Source organism: Felis catus, chromosome E3, assembly GCF_018350175.1.
Source record: "Felis catus isolate Fca126 chromosome E3, F.catus_Fca126_mat1.0, whole genome shotgun sequence".
NCBI lineage: Eukaryota > Metazoa > Chordata > Mammalia > Carnivora > Felidae > Felis > Felis catus.
The window spans coordinates 4,386,190-4,409,107 of NC_058383.1; the positions used below are offsets into that span (position 1 = coordinate 4,386,190).

A 22,918-nucleotide genomic window follows, 5' to 3' on the forward strand; every position below is an offset into this window, starting at 1 on the left:
AGAGCTTCCCAAGGGTAGCGCTAGTTCCCATCTTACAGAGGAGAAGACTGAGGTCCAGAGCAGCCAAGCACAGCCTTGCGGGTGGAGCACGGCGCCCCGTGGGTGTCCAATGAGCAGAGGATGGATGGGGACATGGGGGCGTGCAGTACCAGGGCCGGGGGACGGCGGGGGTGAGGGGGCTGGAGCCGGCCTCGCCGCCAGAGGGCTCAGCGGAAGCGCTGATTGGCTGCTGGTGACGAAACTGGGAGGCGGGCCGTGATTGGTGGTTCCTGGAGGCGGGAGTCTCGAGATTGACAAGGGCAGATGGCAGCCACAAAGGGATGTTGGGGCCCCAGCGGGGTCCTGGCGACCAGTCCCCCACCCCTGTTGAAGCCAGGCTGGAAGCCAGAAAAGTCTCAGTGACATGCAAGGGACAGATGAATCTTCCGGATCCAAGCTCTTCCAGACCAGGGGGGAGGGGGGGAAGAGGGGCGGCGGGGGGGAGAGGCACACTGAGAGGGGTTGGGGTGGGGTGCAGGGGTTCCAGTTGGGCACAGTTGTAGATCCTGCTGGGTGAGGTGGCTCGAGCCCCGCCCACGGAGCAGGAATGAACTGCCCTGGAATGACACCACGGTCCGCTCCCGGAATCCCAGCCTCGTCCCTAACCAGACAAGCTAGGCACAGATTCCGAATTCCATCCATTCCACAAAAATGGGCACCTGTCACGTGGCTGCGCATTGTGGGGGCTGTGGGTGACTGAGGCACGCAGTCTGACTGGGGTGATGATCACACTTAGGGAAAGAGGACATTATAAGGGACAGGAAGGACAGTCTGGGCAGAGGGAACAGCATATGCAAAGGTCCTGTAGGGGGAAGCTAGGCAGGAGGCAGGGTGGAGCCTCCTAGGGTGGGTGGAGCCTCCTTGGGTCCTCCCTGAAGAGTGGGTTTGAACACGCGAGGGAGGTTGTCTCCGGACCCACCTGGAGGCAATGGGCATCTTCTGAAAGAGATCGATCGTCCTGTGGCCTTGCGTGGAGCATGCTGGGGACCACCAGCCTCACTCCTGCACACCCAGGCTCCTCACTTCTGGGTCTTTCCGGGCCTTCGGTTCCCTTCTGTCAGAACCAGCTCTGGGGCCCAGGCTCGAATGCCAGAGCAGGAGACGCAGCTCTCGATCCTGCCGGAAGAACCTTCCTCAGTGTCTCCCCATTGACAAGGGCCTGGCCCCATCACATGCGATCCCGCATACACGTGGGCTTATGTACATGCATGGGCATGCGTACAGGGTCCTGTGCACACACAAACACACGTGCACTGGAGACATATGTGTGTGCACAGACACAGAAGTGCTCACGGACACACAGATATGAGTACAGATACACATAGGCCAGCTCCCGGGGAACAGGAGCTGTCCTGGTCGGTGGGGCCTCTGAGCTTCCCAAGCGTGTCCGCAGCTCAGGCTTCTCCCCTGTTTGTTTCTTTCTTTTTAATTAAAAAAAAAAAAAAAAGGTTTTTATTTATTTTTGAGAGAAGGAAGATGGAGTGCGAGCGGGGGAGGGGCAGAGCGAGAGGGAGACACAGAATCCGAAGCAGGCTCCAGGCTCTGATCTGTCAGCACAGAGCCCGACGCGGGGCTCGGACCCAGGAACCGTGAGATCATGACCTGAGCCGAAGTCGGACGCTTAACCCACTGAGCCGCCCAGGGCCCCTCCTCTCATTTCTGGGGCGATCTCAGAGGAGGACACTCCAGGGCTGGCTGTGCCCAACTTCCTGCAGGGTCAGAGCAGTCTCTTCCTGAATCAGGAGGGATGATAGGTGACCTCCGGTGACCCCACACTGAATCATAATGTGAGGCCGCAGAAGGATCTGGACTCTCTGGGGACCCTCCGTCCTCAGTTTCCCCCATTTGAGCAGTGGGCGACTGGCTCCCTGGCAAGATTGTCCAGATGGAGGAGGGGTTCTGAGACCCCTGGGGCAGCCAAGAGAGAAGGGAACAGATGTGGTCTCCCCAGGCAGAAGGAGGCGTGGAGAAAGGGCCTGGGCAGCGGGAGGAGGGGCGGGGTAGGGTGGAGCGTTTGGCCCGAAGCCCAAGCCTCTTAGTGGGGCCTCTGGGCTTAACCAGGAGGAGGCTCATCCTCCAGGAGGTGTGAATCAGCAAGACAGAAGCTGCGCAGACTTGGGGGAGGGATATGCACTCCCCTCCCCCTCCCTGGGACCCAGTCCTGACCCCCTGGGAGGGGAGGGGCAGACCCACCTTCCAGGAAGCTCCTGCTGGTGCCAGGCCTTGGCAGGTCCTCTGCACGGGTTACTACTTGATCGTTATTATTATCCTAAGAATCGAGGTGATAAAAGCAAGAGGATGACGTCAAAGGGTGCCTGACCCCAGTCCTTCTCCCCCCCAGCCCCGCCCCCAGCCAGGGTACCACCGTTGGCTACGTCTTTTACTCTTCTGGAAAACCGGCTGTTACATACAGTACCCATAGACAGCCCTTGCTACGTGCCGGCTACTAGCCCCTTATTCACTCACTTAGTCCTGTGACAGGCTGAGTTGCGTCCCCCTTAAATTCTCACGCCGAGGCCCCAACTCCCAATACCTCACCATGGGATTGTGCACGGAGACAGGGTATTTAAGGAGGTGATTATGAGAGGTCGCCGAGGTGAGCCCCACTCCAATCTGTGTCCTTGTAAGAAGAGGAGATTAGGAGACAAATTTGCACAGAGGGAAGACCGTGTGAGGTCTCAGGTAGAGGCCCCAGCCCAGCCGTGCTGACTGACACCTTGATCTTGGACTTCCAGCCTCTGGAGCCAACTGCCACCGTCCCCATCCATCCCAGCCCCGGGTAGTGGTAGTGAGTCCTGCTCCTCCCATTTATTGGTGCAAAGACTGAGGCGCAGGGCGGTTATGAAACTTGCTCCGGGGTGCAGCTGGGATTTATATAGAGAACCATAACCTGTCTGTACAGCACATAGACGCTCGCGGGATGGGTTCTCCCAGAAACGGACACGCACTCAAGGCCAGGGGGCTTATTTGGGAGGTGACCCCGGGAAACAGGGAGGGGGGTACATGAGCCTGAAGGAGGACGGAAATAGTGTGTGAGCGCCGTGGGCGACCCGGGAGACCCGGATTCACCCCGCAGAGCCTCCCCGCGAGCGAGCGTGCGGGCGCTCACCGGCTGGCCACTTCCTCAGTGGTTACCCTCCAGCACTTTGGACTTTGCGGTCAGCTGCAGCCGGGGGTGAGGGGAAGTGAGGGGGAAGCCGGGGTGGGGGACTGTGCGTCCAGGGAGCAGCTGGGGGGGGAGACCGGCGGGTCTGTGGTTCACAGCAGCTCTGTGCTGGGCAGTGAGGGGCTACGTGGCAGGGCTGCTCTGGCCTCTGCCGCTATGCCAAGATGATCAGGACCCCGTTGGGGTTCTTTTGTTGTTATTCAGTAAGGAGATAATTTGGGACGGTGGTAAAATGCACTGACACAGAACTTACCGTCTTCCCTGCTCCGAGTGGCCAGTTCAGGGGCATTAAATACATCCACCACCACCATCCGTCCTCTAGAACTTTCCATCTTGTTGATTATTTACAAAAGTTGTTTTTAAATGCTTATTTAGGGGCGCCTGGGTGGCTCGGTCGGTTAAGCGTCCGACCTCGGCTCAGGTCATGATCTCACAGTTCGTGGGTTCGAGCCCCGCATCGGGCTCTGTGTTGACAGCTCAGAGCCCGGAGCCTGTTTCAGATTCTGTGTCTCCCTCTCTCTCTGCCCCTCCCCTGTTCATGCTCTGTCTGTGTCTCAAGAATAAATCAAAGCAAAACAAAACAAAACAAAACAAATAAATGCTTATTTATTTTTGAGAAAGAGAGAATGTGTGAACAGGGGAGGGGCAGAGAGAGAGAAGGGGACATAGAATCTGAAGCGGGCTCCAGGCTGTCAGCACAGAGCCCAACGCGGGCCTCGAACCCACGAACCACGAGATCGTGACCTGAGCCGGAGTCTGATACCCAACCGACTGAGCCACCCAGGTGTCTGCAGAACTTTCCATCTTGTCACATGGAACTCTTGCCCCCGGTTCAACCCCAACGCCCGCCCCTCCCCTGGCCCCCTGGTAAAGTCCATTCTGTGCCAGGGACCTCGGGTCAGTGGAATCTCACAGTGTCTGCCCTTCTGTGACCGGCTTATTTCCGCACGGTGTCTGCAAGGCTCATCCACTTGGACCGTGTGCCAGAATCTCCTTCCTTTCTGCGGCGGAGTATAGCGTCCGTGGGAGGGACGGGCCGCCCCACCGCCGGCCGCCAGCTCGCCTCCGCTCTGGCTCTTGGGAGCGCTGCCACCGGGAACACGGGGGGAGCCGATCTCTCTCCTCGTCCCCGCTTCCCATTCTGTAGGGTCTTGCTGCGTCCTATGGTCATTCCAGTCTAGTGGGCTTTTTTCCTTTGAGCAGCTCCATACGGTTTCCCCGCAGCGGCTGCACCATCTTACATTCCCGACGGCAGTGCGCCAGGGCCGTATTTTACTTTTTTTGCACACACGGGATCGAGTGCCCCCAGGGCCCCTTCCCTTCAGGGGTCTCCTGACAAACGTGCGGTTTCCTTACCTGCACAGGCCGACCTCGCTCTGGCTTCTCCACGACCCACCTGACCCACCTCGTCTGCCGCTCGCGGACATTCACATCTGTCCCCCTTGTCCTGAGCGGCACACGCTGCTGAATGGAACGACAATAGTAGGCAGGAGTCCCTTTTTTTTGTTGGTTTGCTTGTTTGATTAGAGAGAGAGAAAGAGAGGGAGAGAGCCAGCTGGGGAGGGGCGGAGAGAGAGGGGGGGACAGAGGATCCAAAGCAGGCTTCGAGCTGACAGCAGCGAGCCCCACGTAGGGCTTGAACTCATGAACCATGAGATCACGACCCGAGCCAAAGTCGGACACTCAACTGATTGAGCCACCCAGGCGCCCAGGCAGGAGACTCTGGGGTCACTTGACATTTTGATAGATGTGGCCAGATGGCCTCCCCGCAGCCCCGCCCCACCTGTGGGTGAGTGTATCTTCCCCGACCTCGACGGAATCGCCCTCGAAGCTTCTTGCCAGGCTGAAGCCTGGGTCTCACGGAGGCAGGAAGTACAAACGTCACCCCGTGTGGGTTAGGGGGTTCGTCTCCGCTAACGGGGAGCACCCAGGCTCGGCGGGGCCCCTCCACCTCATCTTCCTGCCCACCGCCTTCCTTCTTCCCACAGCACCACTGGCAGATTTGGGGGGTGTAAATAAAAGCCTCCACAACTCTCAGGGCCCCAGATAGAGTCTCCCCCAAGAGCTGGTCCCTGGTCCCCACAGCGGCAGGTGGTGGCCCGGGCTGTGGTCGGCTGCTCTCCACCTGGCCCGAAGGCCTCCCCGCCGGGCTCCCGTCCGCAGACCCGGGCAGCCCGTCCGGGCGGCTTTCTCCTCCTTCGCTCCTCTGCCCTGCACAGCCTAGGCCTCCCCAAGCTCTCATGTCTGTCTCCTTGACTCAGGGAGGCCACAGTCTCTGCCCGGCTTCCGGGTCCCCTGCTGCGGCCCCGAGGCTCTCCTGGAAGGTGTCGGGGAAATCACGGAGTCCCCTCCTCCCGGGATCACTGACTTTGCTCCTGTTGTCCAGCATCTGAAGGGCACTGTCCAGGGAGAGGTAAGCCCCGCCCATCATCCTTGTTCCTCCATTATGACCAGAAGTGGCGCTTCTGCACCCCAGCCCGCCCCCCTTTCCTAAAACAGCATCACGGAGAGATGACTCACGCACCATATAGTTCGCCCACTTAAAGGGTACAACTCAGTGCTTTTGTACCTCACGGATACATGCAGCCGTCACCACGGTCAATTTTAGAACATCTCATCATCTCAGCAAGAAAGACTGGCGTCTTTTAGCCGCCATCCCCTACCCCTCCAGGGCCCCTTCAGCCCTAAGCAACCACTCATCTACTTTTTGAATCTTTGGGCTGGCTGACTCTGGTGGACATCTCACATAAATGGGATCGAACAATCCGTGGCCGCTTGTGTCTCGCTTCTTTCGCTGAGCACCATGTTTTCAGCCACGTTGTAACACGGGTCAGCCCCTTCTTCCCTTTCTATGACCAAATAACATTGCGTTGTACGGATAGAGTCCTTTTTATCTCTTCATCAGATGATGGACCTTTGGGCTGTTTCCAGTTTTGGGCTACTATGGATAATGCTAAATTGTCACCGTATTAGCAAACATTCTAGGGGAGCATCTCTGTACCCTGAAAACCCCCACTCGGTATCTGGGCCATCAGGACACCTGTAAAATTAGAGCCTGTTGTAGCTGGGAGGGCCATTCGGGTTACCCCTTTCCTTTTACAGATGGGGAAACTGAGGCTAGGAGGTGACTTACCCACCATGACACAGGTGGGAAAACCACTTGGCCACATTTTCCGATTCCAAAAACAATTAAGCTGACATTTATGTGGCTTCTGTATGTCAGACTGTGTCCTCACATGCAATAGCTCACTGAACGTCCCACAAACCCCCTTCTGAGGTGGGTATTAAAAAAATTTTTTTTTAATGTTTGAGAGAGAGAGAGAGAGAGGCAGAGCGTGAGCAGGGGAGGAGTGGAGAGAGAAGGAGACAGAATCCGAAGCAGGCTCCAGGCTCTGAGCTGTCAGCACAGAGCCCAACAAGGGGCTCAAACTCACGAACATTGAGACCGTGACCTGAGCTGAAGTTGGACGCCTCACTGACTGAGCCATCCAGGTGCCTCATGAGGTGGGTATTTATAGCCTCGTTTCAGATTTCTTCTCTCAACAATGATTTCCTGAGCAGCCTGGACCCAGAACCAGTGCGGGAGACGCACCGAATATTTTCCATGGCAGGAACCGTGGAGAATATTCCATGGTAGGGACCGAGTCTGAGATGGCCAGTGTCGCGTGAAAAGAGAGCCCACGGAGGACCGGGCCTCGGCTCAGAGCCGGGAAATGGCGGAGCTGGGCAGGAACGTTTTTTGGCAACATCCAGCCTCCAGGACGTCCTAGGCTTCCTCTTTGGCCTGGTTCCCCATCAGAGGGGAGGGACGGGAGATGTGTGTGTGGGAGGCATCAGAGTCCCCAGAGGTCTGAGGCTAGGCCGGTTAGGACAGCCGTGTGGGTGGGGAGCCATGTGGGTCATCCGCTCTGTGCCCCCGTCCAGGCCTGCCCAGGGCCCCAGCGGGGGCCCTCGAAACCCAACAGGGCCTGGGGCCAGGCTGGATCTGATCCTGGGGGTGGGTTCTGGGGTGCCTGGGACAGGGGGCCGCCACCAGCGGGTCGCAGAGACGTGTGCCGCCTGCAGAGTGTCCTTCCTTTGAGCTCTGGGCACGTGTTCATCTTCTGGACGCGGTGGCCCTCAGGACTCATGTGTCTCTCCACGTGAGCTGCTGGAAAGGTGAAGTTGCCTTTAAGGACCCGGCCGGGCCGCCTGGTGGAGACGCGTTTCGGGAGCCCTAGTTCCCGGCTGTGTTTATTTTAACACTGTAGCTTTGCCTCTGCTCCAGTTTGTTTTTTCTGCTTGTTTTATATCATGTGTTATCTTTTTGGTAAGTGGCCTCAATCTCGATAGAAATGAGAAGAGACAGCGAGAGAGAGAACCAGACGTGGGACAGAGAAAGGAAAGAGAGACTACGAGCTGCCTAAAGGTGGCTGCGGCCATCGTCTCCCTGAAGTGACATCCTGGACACAGGTGCACAGCCCCCCTCTCCCAGGCCGTGCACGCCACTTGTCCGGGACTTGGTTCAGGGCAAGCTGGGAGCGGCAGTTTGTGGTCCCATCTCCGCTCCCTCACCGGGGTGGCTGGGTTTGACCCCTTGACGGGCTGGCAGGGTCCTCCCCTGGCCTCTCGGAGGTCAGTGCCCTGCTGGAGGGAGGCTCGGGCTACGAGGGGTGAGGCCGGCGGGGGCTGTGGTCTCAGCTGAAGCCCAGCAGGGAGCAGAGCTGCCTGGCTGAGCCCTCCACCCGCAGCGCTGTCAGAATCAGCACCTCGGGGGTGTTCCCAGCCGCCACGGTGGCCTGTGGTTTTCCGCGACGGTAGATGAGAGGCCGGAGAAGCAGGGGCCAGCTGCAACCAGCACCCAGAGGAACCGGAGGGCCAGAGAGAAGGCTCCGAGGAAGGTCTGAGAACGCCCGCGGGTGCACCAGCCGTCCCGGGCTGGCAGACACCAGCCCCGCGGTCTCCTCCTGCTTCCCTGGCCTCCGCTCTGTCTGTCCGGAAATCCCGGCGCCCTTGGCGCCCTGGTCTGGCCTGCCGTCATCCCCAGGCCTTCAGGACTGGGTCTGAGGTCGGATGCGCCGTCTGGGCTGAGGACGTGCCCCCCCCACTGCGCCCCACTGCGCCCCGCGCGCCCCGGCCCCTGCTCCCTCAGCTGCTGTTCCGGCGCCTCCTCACTCCACAAGTCCCCACTGGCGTCAGGTCCCCCTGGACTCTCCTGAGCCCCCCGGCACGTGCTCCCACCTGGAAGGAAGCAGCCTCCCTCACAACCCTCCTCCCCCGGGACTCCGCCAAGGCCCTGCGGTGATTCCCAACACTGAGCGGTTGATCGAAAAGGCAGATTCCCCGGGAACCCCCAGAATCACGGGCCCCGCAGCCTGCATGTGGACAAGCCAGGAGGACAAGGAGCTAGGCTGTGGCTCCAGTCTCGGATCCTGCCACCATGATGCCTGCCCCATGCCTGGGCCACCCCCGCTGCGTCCCCCTGTCCCCACCTGCCTGGCCTTTTAGGTGCACGTTTCTTGTTGCCCAGTTGAACGGCAGGCCCAGGCCAGGTGGCCACCGCCCGGGGCACACGTGACACTGCACGGGGCACGCGTGCCTGAGATTCCTGCGTGGGGCTTGGGGCAGCCTCACACGCACCACGGCCGAGGGCAGGTGGGGGGGGTGGGACCTGCGGAGGGGTGAGGGGCAGCGGGAAGGGGGCCGGACGACAGCTCTCTTCAGGATGAGAGCCTCCAAGCTCTTTTCCCACCTCACGCAATCATCTCAGCCTGATGAAGAGGTGCCGTCATTATCCCCCCCTCAGCGGTAGGCTTAAGTGACCTGCTCGGTTCACGGGGTGCCGCCCAGCACCTGCACATCCTACTGGACAGCCTGGGGCCTGTGTACCATCCCCCACTTGGGAAGAGGCAGGCCCAGGTGATCCTGGTGACAGCAGATGCTGTGGAGGGCCAAGCCGAGCCAAGGTGGTGGTGAGTTCTGGGCTGTCTTCACCAAGATGTGCTGATGAAAGGAGAGGAAGCAAGAAGGGCAACCGCTTTCAACGAAATCCTGACCGAGGGAGAAGACACACAGATGGGGCTTTAGGTGAGCGCCACATCCCCCCAGGGGTCATGAAAAGACACAACAGCAGGCCGGACAGGCGCAGCTGTGCACCAGCTTGCAGAAACATGATCACAAGAAGTCCAAAGGGAAGGCTAACGAGCCTGCGGCAAAAGGTTCTAGAAGCAGCAGCTAAAAATCGTCTTTGGGAAGCTCATACCCGGCTAATGTTCGTGGTGGGTCGCCAACTTGTGGTTGACCGGTCCTGGGAGACATTATATACATCACAGGGCGAAACCACCCCAGAAGGAAATGCATCACAATATCCCCAGTGGTCACCTTTGGGTCACAAAGCATGTTTGTCTTCGTCTTCACAGTTTTCTGTGTTTTCAAGTTCTTTTCTATCTCGAAACGTCTGTAATTGGCAAATGTGTATACATCTCTATCACTTCAAGGATGGAAAAGAAAGTTTGGACCTCACAGTTACAAATGCTTCTAACCTAAATAAAAAGCAGTCCGCTTTGCAGAAAGAGGTGTGCATTCAAGGGGTGCCTCCCTGAGGTCAGATTCCAGGAGAGGGTTCAGGGACCCTGGTGACCAAGGTGTGTCAATGAAGGATGAGGACACCGTCCGGGACTGGTGGGTGGGGGCTGCTCGGTCAAGGAACCTGGAGAGCAATCTAGCAAAAGCCACGGCAATACACACACCATCTTACCTTTTCGTTCACAAGGCTACTCCTGGAAAGAGGAGCCACTGAAACATCAAACCTCAGTGAGGTGTTCGGTGGTGGCAGGAAGTTGGAAGTCCCAGAATTTTCCATCAGGGCGGTACAAAGACCCAGTTAGACCTGGAGGGCACTCCATGGTTAGAAAAGGAGAAAATCAAGTCCTGTGAAAGGTATGGAATCACTGAAAAAATTTTTTTTTTTTTTTTTTACAGAGCCCAACGTGGACTTAACCCTGAGATCAAGAGCTGAGCTGACATCGAGTCAGACACCCAACCAAGCCATCCAGGCGGCCCATTTAAAAAAAAAAAAAATTAAGTAGGCTCCATGCCCAACGTGGGGCTCAGACTCACGGCCTTGAGATCAAGAGTCATGTGCTCTACTGACTGAGCCAGCCGGCTGTCCCTTGGGATCAATTTTGTTAACAACCAGGGCGGCAGAGCAAGTGGGTGTGGGAGTGGAATGTGCTGGCAGGAGTGTGGGGAGGAGCAAGAGGACCCTGGTGACGAGGGTGGAGGGTGGAAAAGGTGGCAGAAGACGGGAGAATGGCCATTACCCCTTTCCTTACTGGGGGTGTGGGACAGTTTGTGACTAGGGTGTGGCTGCCAAGTACGAACAATACTGAAAGTGTACTGGCATGATGAATGATGACAGGGTGGCATGCACTTATTTAGAAGCTGGGAATGCAGGTAACTTTTGTCTTGGGTTGATTTCAGTGTACTTTTTTCAGAGATGCAAAACAAAACAAAACAAAACAACAAACAAAACCAAAAAAACAACCCCAGAAGTATCACTCAGTAAAGTTGCAAACGGCAGACAGGACCGACCAGATCATGACCTCAGCCGAAACCGAGTTGGACGCTGAAACGACTGAGCCACCCAGGCGCCCCTAGCCCATGTTTCATTAAAATAATTGTTTTTGATGTTTGTCTTGAGACAGAGTGCAAGTGGGGGAGGGACAGAGAGGAAGACACAGAATCCAAAGCAGGCTCCAGGCTTTGAGCCGTCAGCACAGAGTGCGACGCGGGGCTTGAACTCAACGACCACTAGATCATGACCTGAGCTGAAGTCAGATGCTTAACTGACTGTGCCAACCAGGTGCCCCAGAGCTCACATTTTATTAAATCGCTGAGCACGGTTTGAGCCCGTGTGTGCTGAGGTCTGCTGGCCTGGCACGTGGTGGGTGCAGGGGGGGCGGTGCTAGGACAGGCACGTGGCTGCAGAGGGCTTGTGGGGGAGGTGGCCCCTGGCAACCAGCTTCCCTGCCTCGATGTTCTGTCTCATAACGTCGTGTCCCAGTGCTGGAGGACGAGCTTCCTCCCACCTCACCCAACCTTCGCCTGGTCTCACTTGTGCAGGTGGCTCTCCAGGTCAGTGGGTGGCTTGTCGCCCAGGCCTGGAAGAGGGGCTGAGCATGTCTTCTGGAAGGGGATTCTGGGCCAAGAAACCAACCAACCAACCAACCAACCAACCCCTTTGTGCCCAACTGGGCCTCCACAGCCACTCAAGCAAGGTTAGCATGAGACATCACCCATTGCCTTCTGGGGAGGGGCGGGGGGGCAGGAAGTGGTCCTTCCCCACGTGGGGCCGGGGCCTGGGGCTCGCTACTCTGGGCTCACACCCTGCGGATCTGCAGCGGCAGCTGGAGGTCAGCTCCCAAGGGGCGGGGAGCCGTGTCACCCTAGACTCGGACACTCCCCAGGACCCTGCCACCCGCCCACGCAGCCCCTGTGATTTCACCACGCGAACGGACAAAACCAGAGGGGACATAATGCACAAACATTTATTTACAAAAAGTCGAAGTTACATATGGTACAAGCTTTTTACACACAGTAGTTTAAACAGAATTCTTTTTATGTGTTTTTACTACCGGAAGGTAAAGAAAAGAATTTAATAAACTAATCATTTTTGCTATTTTTATACAAAGTGACAGGTCATGCACATTTTTTTTTTTAAAGTTTTAAAATCTTTTGCTAAGTGCAAATACTAGATTCCTCTCTCCAGTTTAAGGCAAGTAGAACGGGACTGTCGCCGGGCAGTCTCTCGTCTGGGGGAGCAAACACTGTGGCCCAGAGAGGGGAGGTGTCAGGCTGCCTCTGGGATTCCTGCCTGTCCCCGAGACCGGCTGATCTCTGGGGGTTTCCTGTCATCACACCTTGCAGCCACTTGCCGCCCGGTCAGAAGGGCCTGCTTTCCCCCAAACCATCACTAGTGCAGACTGCTTCTCAAGAAACCTGGGGTCCTCTGGGACACAGGCACCTAGAGGGACACTTCGCGGACAGGTGGGGACTCACGCTAGTGTCAGAACTTGTGGCAATGACCTTCCCCCAAACAGCAATCGGGCTCCTGCAGACAGGTGAGCCACTCCACAGTCCAGCTCGAGGAGAAACGTTAGAAACCAGGCACCCTCAGTTCAGAACAGCAGGAATGGATCCCTAACAGCTGCATATGGTGACAAACAGCCAAGAATTCATCTCAAAGCAACGTCCTGCTTGGCCTTGGGAGGAACCAGTTATTCTGGTCTCTCCCCCTCTGTGCCAGCACCTCCCATGCCAGGTTCTGGTGGACTTGCTGGATGGTGGTGTCAGGGGCAGGCCACCCACCCGGAGCCCCCTTCCCTGGGCTAGAGGGCACAGGGGGGCTGGCTCATTCCCTCCTTGGATGAATTGGCTCAGGGGGCCTAGAACATTCTGGTGTGTCCTGGGATCACCCTCCCCATTTGGTGTGATGTCTGCTAGAAGCTCACTGCTCTGAGACCCTCCCTTGGGGATGCACAGAGAACATGTTTTTAAGGTACTTCAATCCTGTCACCTGTCACCCTTGGCGCAGCTCTCTCTCCCAAGGCACGGTCGTTCAGGCTACCAGCAAGGCAGATGCAGCCTGACAGGGGCTCCCAGCGGCGGCGCAGACCTCTCCTCGTGCGCAGCCCTCACCTGGAGGAAGCGCAGGAGGAAGAATGGGCAACTTAGCAGATTTCTCCCCAATTTAACCCTTGAAATACAGGAGACAGTGATGGCGGTAGATGACCCTGGGGCACGGCCTGCACGGAGATGGGGGACCGGCCATTAGGCTCACCCTGCTGAGGTCTGTGCACACACGCCGGGAACCCCAAAGCCACCAGAGATATAGTGACGGCGACAGAGACCAACACTGGGGAGCCAGGCAGGGCCGCCCCCCACAGGGGCCTGTCTCTGCACGCGGGCGGGGTGGGAAGTGGCGCCCAGCGGTGAACAGGCAGGGCCCCCACGCTGGATTCCGCTGGCCTCAGGCGGAGGCAGCTCCGAGGATGGGTGCCGGTGTAGCCTGGGTCGTCTGTCCCCCTGCTGAAACCCACTGCCGCCACCAGACCTCAGGGAGAAGGTGCTCACTGCCGGGCTGGTGGAAAAGGAGGCTTCCTGACAGCTGGGCTGCCCGGGAGGGCCACCAAACCTGTCAGGGCTGCTTCATAAAGATGTTCTGTCTGGCGAGCGTCAGGACCGTCCCGCCCTCACCGGCCGCCTGGTGTGGGTGACTGACTGGACTCTCCAGAGACTGAGCGAGAGAAACTCTAGTAGGCCACAGAAAACCCAGTAAGTTCAAAGCGAGTAAATGGCAAATATTTTAAACTACAAAACAGAACAGACAGCACGAGACAGCTCTCTGTGGTCTCAACTGAGTGGTCCAAGGAGAAAGACCCCTGAACAGTCACGGTGGTGGTGGCCTGGGGTTCTGGATTCGGGGGGACACGGCCCACAGCCTCCCCACCCTGAGCGGTGCTCCCAGGCCCAGGGACTCTGATGGCTCTGCCCCCACTTGATGGGACCAAGTGGCTTGGAGCAGCAGGGCGTACCTCTCTCTGGGTGGGCTGTGGTATTGGGGTGGGGGGTGACGGTGGGGAGGGAGAAGAGAGCCTGGCTTCCGGGACGTGGTCCAGGTGGCCTGGCTCTCTCCAAACTGTAGGAGTTGCTGCGTCAGTTTTACGACGCTTCAGGCTGCACTGTGGTCAGGAAGGCCTACGTGGTTAGGGGAGACACTCCGTAGTCGGCTGGGGGAGGGGCAGAGGCAGACACCACCTTGGCCCCGGCAGGGCCAGGACTAACCGCAGAGATGGGCCGCCTGGTGGGGAGGGTCCCTGCACTGGCCACTGGCACGGTGGGACACTCTGGGGAGGTTTCACTGCCCCCTTCTCTTTGGCCCCGTAAGTGCCAGGCTGGTCCTGTTACAGGTGCCCGGGGGCAGTGGCCCTTCCCAGGAAGGAGCAGGAAAAAACCCGGCCCATCTTTCCGAGAGCCCGGTCCATCATGCCTATTTGACAGGCACGGCCCCGGGAGTGCGGCGGGCTCCCCGGACGAGACAAGGCCGCGGGCGGTCAGAAGCGGCGCCGTGGCTGGGGGCCGAAGTGCATGGGCAGGTTGTGCTCCAGTGGCACGTGGACGGGCGCGAAGTCATAGTTGACGCGCACGTTGGGCAGGGGGGGCACGTAGGGCGCCGGGACGGGGCCCATGTTGAGGGGGAAGTTGTTGAACACGGGCCGGACGGGCGGCAGAGGGAAGGGTGGGTGCACGAAGGCGTAGGGTGGGATCTGTGGCTGGTGCAGGTTCTGCGGGACGGGCCTCGGCAGGGCTTCGATCCGCTGGACTTTCTCTGGAGGCTTCTCCAAGGGGGGCCCGATGCGTTTGAAGGTGTTCTCTGAACAGGAAATGGGATTTAGTAGAGGAGACAACGAAAACCCACGGTGCCTGTGTGCGGGGCGGGGCCGGGCCTGCTCATCTCAACCTCCATCCTGCCTGCCCCAAGCGGGAGGCTGAGGGCCTCGAGAACGAGGCGAGGCCAGGAATAGCTGACCTTCAGCGTCATTCTTACCGTGGACACGGGAGGGTGGCCAGGCCACAGTAAGGCCGATTAACGTGTACATCCACCTCCCGCCCCTGCTGTCTGAGCGAGTGTTGATTCGGTGATCACTCTGGAAGGTGGAGGATCGACTGAGCTCAGAACAAGTGGAGCTTCTGTGAGCGCCTTTCCTTCGGAGCTAGGGCCTGGACGGCCACTCCCAGAAACTCCCTTTCTCTCCTTTGTGACCTCAGAGAGGCCAGGGTGGGCCTACCGTCTTTTTGGTCTGGCGTGGGTTCCTTCTGTCTGCCTCCTAAGCCCAAACCCACCCTTGGCACCCCCTGATCGAGGGCATGCGGGAACCCTCCTACGGTCCCGCAAGCAGCTGGGGGCCCGGGCAGAGCGTGGCCGCGGCCACCCGAGGGCCAGCTGTGGAGGTCCCCCCGCCCCTGTGCACACGGACCGGGCCTGGCGTGGGGCCCGTGCTGGGGGAGCGCTTGCCTCCGTTCTTTCTCTTCTGCTCTTCTTCAGCCTCCTTCTGGATCTCCTCAATTAGCTTCTCATCGTCTTCCTAGAAGAATAACAAGAGGGTGAGCTTGCTCCCAATCGGCTCCTTGCAGCAGCACAGAGACCCCGCTGGGATCCGGGGGAGGCCAGCTCACGGTGAGTCAGCACCACTCACTGCCACACCCCAAGGGTCTCCTTGCTCCATCAGTGGGTGCTGCCGCCACCACGGGGAAGCCCACCTGGAAGGTCTAGGGCGGGGCCGAGAGCCGCTTTTTTGTTCAGTCACCTGTAAGGCAAGCAGACGAAGGACTCTCCGCAGCTCGGAGGCGGGCGGACCGATAACCCAAGGGCTTGGGAAGGGGGCGAGCGTGGGTGGGCCGGGCTCGAGGAGTTTCAGATCCGGTCTATGAACTCCGAGCGCGGCGGCCCTTCTGTACAGAGCCTGACAGTCTTGCCGATTCCCTGACCGCAGGTGGACGAATCCTCGGGCCGGCAGAGCCCTGAAGCTGGCGGGCTGCAGAGGCCGGACTGCTTGCCGCCAGTGGAACGGTGGCTGGGGGTGGGGCTTGCACGTGGGAGGAAGGGCACAGCAGTTTTTGAGCATGATGAACAGAGTGGCGTATCATCAAATGCATGGGTTTGAACGGAATGAACTTGGTTCCTAGTGTCTCCCGGCTGCTTCTCCGTGAGTCAGGTACAGTCAAGTTGGGAAGAAGTGTAAGGAGGGCACTGGTGCCCACTATGGGGGCAGGAAAGCAGAGGAAACCGCAGCACTCGGGAAGCGTTTTCTAGACCAGGCACCGAGCCTCCCCCATGGCCAGGTGTATCCTGGGTTGGAGAGATCTCGGCGATCGCTTTGGATTTTTCATGCTGATCTGAGGCTCTGACCGACTAAACACCGAGTGTTTACTTAGCACATTCATGTCACAGCCAGGACAGCACTCGGTGATTTCACCAGCTACGAACCCTCAAAGATTTGAGAGGCGGGAAGATCACTCCATCAGTGTGTACCAGATACCTCCTAGTGTTAGACATCGTTCTTAGTGCTGAAACTTCTGATCAACAACGAGACTAAAAGTCACACTGCTGAAATGACTAAATAGCTACGTCATATATTCCCTTCAGTAGATAAAACATTTTAGAACAGAGTCACAGGAGTCCGTGTGCTCTGTGGGCAATCGTGAGAGGCCCTATTAAACTCACACTCTCCCACCCTCCGATGCTGAACGGCGGACCGAACTCAACGGTCTCGAGATTCTTTCCAATTCTGACATTTGGGGATTTTTAACATACGACCGAATCTTTTTCAGCCTCATCCTGCCAGGTGTTCTGAGCAAAGCAAGAGAAAGAGGAGAGGTAACAAAGGTTAAGTTCCCATCACGCCCGTCGTCAGAAGCTGCCAGGTGCTCGTGCATATCAGAGAATCGTCCGACCCGGAGGAACCCTCATGGCATCATGTCCGGCTCCCCGGTAACACCCACCCACACACACACACAAATTCTCCACAAAAACCCCAAGACATGGTCATCTAGGCTCTTTGTGAACACTCCAAAGCAGGGAACTTAGTACGCTACAAACTAACCACTGAGCTAACCCACACAGAGGGCTCCGACAACAGAGTTCAGTGGGCACAGTTTGAAGGTTTCTGTGTGACTGTAAAAATAAACTCTACCAATTACCTACATTAGGAGCTGACCCACCTCTTAATTTTGGTGCCAGTGCAAGGCCCATGAAAAAAAGATTTTTAATCTAAGAAAAAAGAAAAAAAAAACAAACAAAAAAACAGAGAGCAAGTGATCCAGAAAACACAAATGGAAGGGCAGCCACCGAGCGGCTGGGAGCAGGTTCTCGAACATCCGAGTCTCCACACCTCATCTGTAAGGTGGGCTGCTGTAAGGACTGAGTGAGCACCAAGTGTGTAAAGGACTTGGCACAAAGCTCTCACTACTAAAGGCAGAGAGGTCATGAAAAATGGCAGAAATAAAGATTTTCAGAAGGATGAAAGGTGTCAAGAGAAAGTGGTAGAGCCTGGGAGATGCCCTCAACACTTCTCTCCGTGGTTTCTTTGTGGTGGCTTCTTCGTGGTACAAGTGACAGGCTTCCTGACTGTATTTACTACGACCACTGAGCAAACTGTCAGTTGCACCCAGAACAGGGGTCAGATGGTTCAGATTTCAACTTCCTCCAACTGGCTGGGAGTCACAGGACACTGTGTTTAGAAACTAAGAACTAAAATGCATTTCAATTAATGTGTTTTTTTTAAACTTAAAAAAATGTTTATTTCTTTATTTTGAGAGAGAGCAAGCAGGGGGAGGAGCAGAGAGGGAGAGAGAAAATCTCAAGCTGGCTCCAATGCTGTCAGCCAGAGCCTAATGCAGGGCTTGATCCCATGAACAGAAATCAAGGGTCGGACACTTCACCGACTGAAGCACTTAGGCGCCCCTCAATAAATGTATTTTTAAAATCACAATTTTTTGGGGTGGGGGAGGTACCGGGGTGGCTCAGTCAGTTAAGTGTCTGACTTCAGCTCAGGTCATGATCTCGTGGTTCATGGGTTTGAGCCCCGCATCGGGCTCTGTGGTGACAGCTCAGAGCCTCGAGCCTGCTTCAGATCCTGTTTCCCTTTCTCTGTGCCCCTCCCCTGCTCACACTGTCTCTCTCTCCGTCTCTCAAAAAAAAAAAAAAAAAAAAAAAAAAAAAAAATTACAAAAAAATTAAAATTTCGTTTTTAGCCAAACATGTTAGATTCTAAGGGGGAGTTCCTTCCCAAGCAGTTTCCCTTAATCATTTAAAGCTCCTCTGGGGCGCCTGAGTGGCTCAGTCGGCTGAGCGTCAAACTTCAGCTCAGGTCATGATCTCACAGTCCATGAGTTCGAGCCCCACGTCAGGCTCTGTGCTGACAGCTTGGAGCCTGGAGCCTCCTTCGGATTCTGTGTCTCCCTCTCTCTCTGCTCCTGACTCACTTGTGCTCTGTCTCTCTCTGTTTCAAAAATAAGTAAGAACATTCAAAAAAAATAATAAAGCTCCTCAGATCAAGGGGCGCCTGCCTGGGTGGCTCAGTCGGTTGAGCGTCCGACTTCAGCTCAGGTCATGATCTCGTGGTTCGTGGGATCGAGCCCCACGTCGGGCTCTGTGCTGACAGCTCAGAGCCTGGAACCTGCTTCAGATTCTGTGTCTCCTTCTCTCTCTGCCCCTTCCCCGGTCATGCTCTCTCTCTCAAAAATAAACATAAAATATGCTCAGGAGGAAAGGCAGACATTATCATATACTCTTAAAAAATGGCAAATCTTACTTTATATGTATTTTACCATAACTTAAAACATGAAGACTGGTCCCCTTGGGTTTGGGCTGAGTGACAGATGGGCTTCTATGAGACCTTTCTGGAGGGAGTTCCCTTGGGACACACTGTAGGCACCCTGAGTGTCATCATTCACGGTGAACCAGGATACTCTCCACTCTGCAAATCTAGGACACGCCTAGGCTGCTGGAAGTGGGGAACAATAGGAGGAAAGAAGATGAGAAGGCCGGGTGCGGGGGCTGGGTCACAGAAGGAACTGACCTCCAGCACCCCCGGAAGGGGCTGAGTCACCCACAGGAAATCCAGGCGTGCCGGAGCGGCCACCACGGCCAATTTTATCTTCCAGCAGCACTGGCTTCCTAACGGACAGGCACCGGGCGTGATAGGAAGAACTCCAGTTCTGGGGCTCCACAGAGCTGGGCTGGGGGACCCCATCAGCCTCCACAACCTGACCTGGAGCCTATCTGCAGCAGGTTTACCGTGAGAAGCAAATGATCTCTTCTTACAAAGTCCCAAGCACAGTGACAGCAAGAATGGAAGTTAACATTTACCGGGGGCCTCACTACGTGCCAGCTCCTACCGCGAGCACCACACAGACCCGGATCTGCGTAACAACTCCACCAGTCAGGTCCGATTAATGAATCCCCACGTTACAGATGAGGCAACTGAGACTCAGTGAGGTTCAAACCCAGGCCTTCCGGCTCCAAGGCTGGAGCTCTTAACCTCCTAAACCACGGGTTTCTGAACTGGAGCTTCTGGAGCAGTGTGACTGCAGGGCCCCTGGAACTCTGCCTGCCCTGCCCCAAGCACTGTCACAGGCGAGTACTTTCAGGCCCTGCTTTGTTCTAGAGAGAGTGCATCTTACCCTCCTTGAAATACAAGAAGGCTTCTTCTCTCTGGGATGGGCAGAACTCCGAAATCTCTTTTTCCACTAAATACAAGAAAATAGGGCAAAACAAAACACCTCCATTCAAGCAGACGAACAGCCAATACAGCAGAGCATCACTTCCCTGGAAATTTTTAGGGAATTCGCATTCTTGGTCAGCTCACCCAAAAGTGCATGTACCATGCCTTAAAAATAGTTCATTTGAGGGGTGCCAGGCCGCATGGCTCAGATGGTTAGGTGTCTGACTCTTGGTTTCGGCACAGGTCATGATCTCATGGTTTGGTTTGTGAGTTTGAGCTCCGCATCAGGATCTGTGCCGTGTGGAGCCTGTTTGGGATTCTCTCTGCCCCTCCCCTCCTCGTGCTCTCTCAAAATAAATAAATAAGCTTAAAAAAGGCCCGTCTGACAGTCTCTGACCGGCTTCCCCAGCACTTGGCCTTTGAGACAAAGCTAGCAGGTCCCTCTCATCCAGACAGGAGCTTGGGGGCCCAAAAACTTCACCTCTTGAGCCAGAAACCCAAGGTGCAGGCCAGGCTCTACCATGGGGCCCAAGAGGACTTACTGGCTCATGGTAGTCGGGTCTCCTGTCGCCTCTGACTGAGCTGTTGTTCTTAGCCCATTTCAAGAGTGGGAACACACACTTCCAAATTTCCCTGACATGCTTTTCTTGTGAGGCTACTAAGTTTCTTGCACATCACAGAGTCCCATGGAATTTTCTCTTTCTGCCACACAAAAAAACAGTGTTTTTGATTCTTATAACACATTAAAGCCATTATGGGAAAAAAAAGTTTAATAAAACACAAATAAAAAAGTCACCAGTAATTTCTCTCCAGAGAGAACTCCTGGGAATATTTGGCCTGCTTCCCATTGGTTGTTTTTGTATCCACATCTCACTCAGAAAAGCCCCGAGGTTCTCTTCTGGAAAGTCGTGCTCTGCACATTCAGGTCCCACCTCCCCGTGCGTACCTGCTCTAGTTCACACCCGCTCCCTAGGTGTCTCTCCCTGCCACCCCAGTCTGCCAGAGACTCTACCCCTCTGAGGATGCAGTCACGTGCCGAAGGTCGCAGGGTCATGAGACGTGAAATCGGGACCAGGCAGAGACCGGCTGCTCCTTCTGGGCTGACAGCCTCCAGGGGTGCCTGGGCAGTTCTGGGCTCTGCAGGTGGCCACAGGCCGCAGACCTCAGGAGCGGGCGGTCAGGGCCCCTTCATCGGCCCCTGAGACCTGAGCTCCTCTCCGCACCCCGCCCGCGCGGGCCTGTCAGGAACTGCGGGAGGAACAGATGGCTCTGTCACAGTCACCGCATCGGACACCCCGACAGGCTTTAGTGAACGGCCACCAAGGGTGACACGTCCCCCAGGACTCCTCCATCTGGCCTCTGGCACGGGCTTTAAGATGGATCCAGCAGGCCTGAATTCCATTCTCTGTATGCTTTCTGGCTCCTCCTAATCGGGGTGAAAATTTTTACACAGATCCACGGAATGTGCATACGAGCGAGGCTAGGCTGAAACAGGAGGGAGTGGACACCAGTCCATGGTCAAGAGGTCCCAGGACGGGCGGGTCTCAAAAGGCCGAGTATAACGAAACACCGGGCTCGGTGGAAGAGAACCATCCAAAAAATTCCTCTGGCTGCCCACGGCCACTCTGGGAGGGGAGCCCACAAAGCACGACCAGACACGCTGAGGACTGTGAAGGGAACAGGCACAGCGCCCACAGTGGTCCGGCACACCCCAAATGCAGTGCCGAGGCTCAAGGAACAAAGCGGAATGAGGCATGGAGTCTCACCGCCCGGCAGATCTGGAAGAATACTTTAAAGGAAGAAACGAGTGGGCTGCATCTTAACAGGAAGGTTTTACTTCCTTTCCCCAAATTCCTTTGAGCTCAGCAGGACACAAAGTGCCGGCCTGACTTGCAGGCCTCGGACACGCCTGTTTCACATGGAGGCAGCGGGGAGCACGGCGAGGGCACGAGGCCGACGGCAGGGGCCCGGTTTCTCCAAACACACACTCGGCCCGGCGGTCGCTGACAGGAAGTGAGGCAGAATTCACCAGAGAGGTTTTAATTAAGAAAGAAAAAGGCGCCCAAATCCCGACTCCTTAAACTGCGCCTCAACAACGAAGCTCCACAGCTCTCCCTGAGCAGCAGAGTCTGGACAGACAGGAGGCAACAGAAAAAGAGGCTGTTTCTGTCAATCAGAGACTGCCGAGATCGCCAGCACAGGCCGGAGGTCCCTAAAATAGACGTGTGAGCGCTTGGCCCCAGGCTGCTCTTGCCAAAGCTTTGAAAAGTCCCTCTGGGCCGGTTTTGTTCAGCGTTTCTGATCACCATGGCCGGCCGCCCGCTTGCCTGCTGTCCAGCCTCCTGTGACCACGGAGGGAGGGTGGGTGACTTTTCTTCTTCATTTAACTTTTCCTCCCCTTAAAAAGGTGACTGGGAATCGCAAGTCAACTGCTGCTTCCCTCCTGCGATTCTGGGGGTGGGGCTGGGGCTGGGATCCAGGTCATGTGTGGCCACAGCTGTTGTTAATAAACTTGCAATGATTTCATAAAAGCCTTCCAAAGGGCTGAGGATTTAGTTTCAAATTGTTCCCAGATCGGCTGCAGATCGCCGAGCAACACCAGTCCCTAACCCCCCGCCCCAGCTGTCCCCCTGCAACAGGAAATTGGGGGGAGGAGGGGGAGGCCCAGCCCGGAGCGGCACATGCTGTGCAGCTGGGGTCTGGAATGGCGGGGCGGGGGGCCGGACGACGTGCTGGGGAGCAGAGACGGCCAGGCTCTCGGCGGGCTCAGGCCGCTATCTTGGGTCAGAGAGGCCCAGCACCCAAACACCTTTCTATCCAGAGCTCCCCACAGGGGCCCGGTGGCAGCATGGAATGTGACGTTTTGACTCTTGTCAGGGTCAAGTGCTCAGCCTGGGCCTGCTGGCATTCGCTGAAGACAACACATATCAGCTGTTTACTGGACTAAGTCATGCTGCTACCCTCCTTGGCAAAGTCTTCCCGTGATACCTAAACTTGATCAGGGACACTTTCAAGGTTTGGGGATGCCTGACCCCCCCCTTCTACCATTGGCAACTCGCTTATGGGGAAGGGGTCCAGTGATGGTCCTACACCTCTGTGGAGTCCCACCTGGTTCACTGGGCTCAGGGACCCCCATGGGCACCTTCTGATGAGCCCCCCAAAATGTGTGACCTCTCGCTCCAGGGTGAGGAGACTTCTGGAGTAAAAGGAGCTGACATCTGGTACAAGACCTGGGCTTGCACCCTGCTGTTACCAAGTGACCCGAATCTCATTCTCCTCACCTGCAGACCAGGTGAGGGGTGGGTCCTGTCCCCATGTTGTAACAGAACGGACAGTGTTTAAAAGGTGACTAAGAATAAAATGCTGAGGCTAGCTGTGGAAGCTGGGCTGAGGGGCAACAAGGGAGCTCACATTTCCACGTCTTTCTCTCTCGTACAAGGCACACTGA

At 56.6% G+C, this 22,918-nt stretch overlaps 1 protein-coding gene across 5 annotated transcripts in view; it reads right to left on the reverse strand.

Moving 5' to 3' along the window:
- Positions 1-11,719: 11,719 nt before the first annotated feature.
- Positions 11,720-22,918, reverse strand: part of RNF216 (ring finger protein 216) — a 146,381-nt gene continuing 135,182 nt past the window's right edge. For 3 of the 5 annotated variants that reach the window (XM_045048238.1, XM_045048235.1, XM_045048236.1), the window contains exons 16-17: positions 15,223-15,330; positions 11,720-14,618 (exon numbers count right to left, since the gene is read on the reverse strand). In XM_045048238.1, the coding sequence (XP_044904173.1) occupies positions 14,235-14,618; positions 15,223-15,330 (492 nt within the window). In that variant the 3' untranslated portion in view covers positions 11,720-14,234. The remainder of the gene's footprint in view (positions 14,619-15,222; positions 15,331-22,918) is intronic. The other 2 variants (XM_045048239.1, XM_045048237.1) reach the window with 1 other exon arrangement.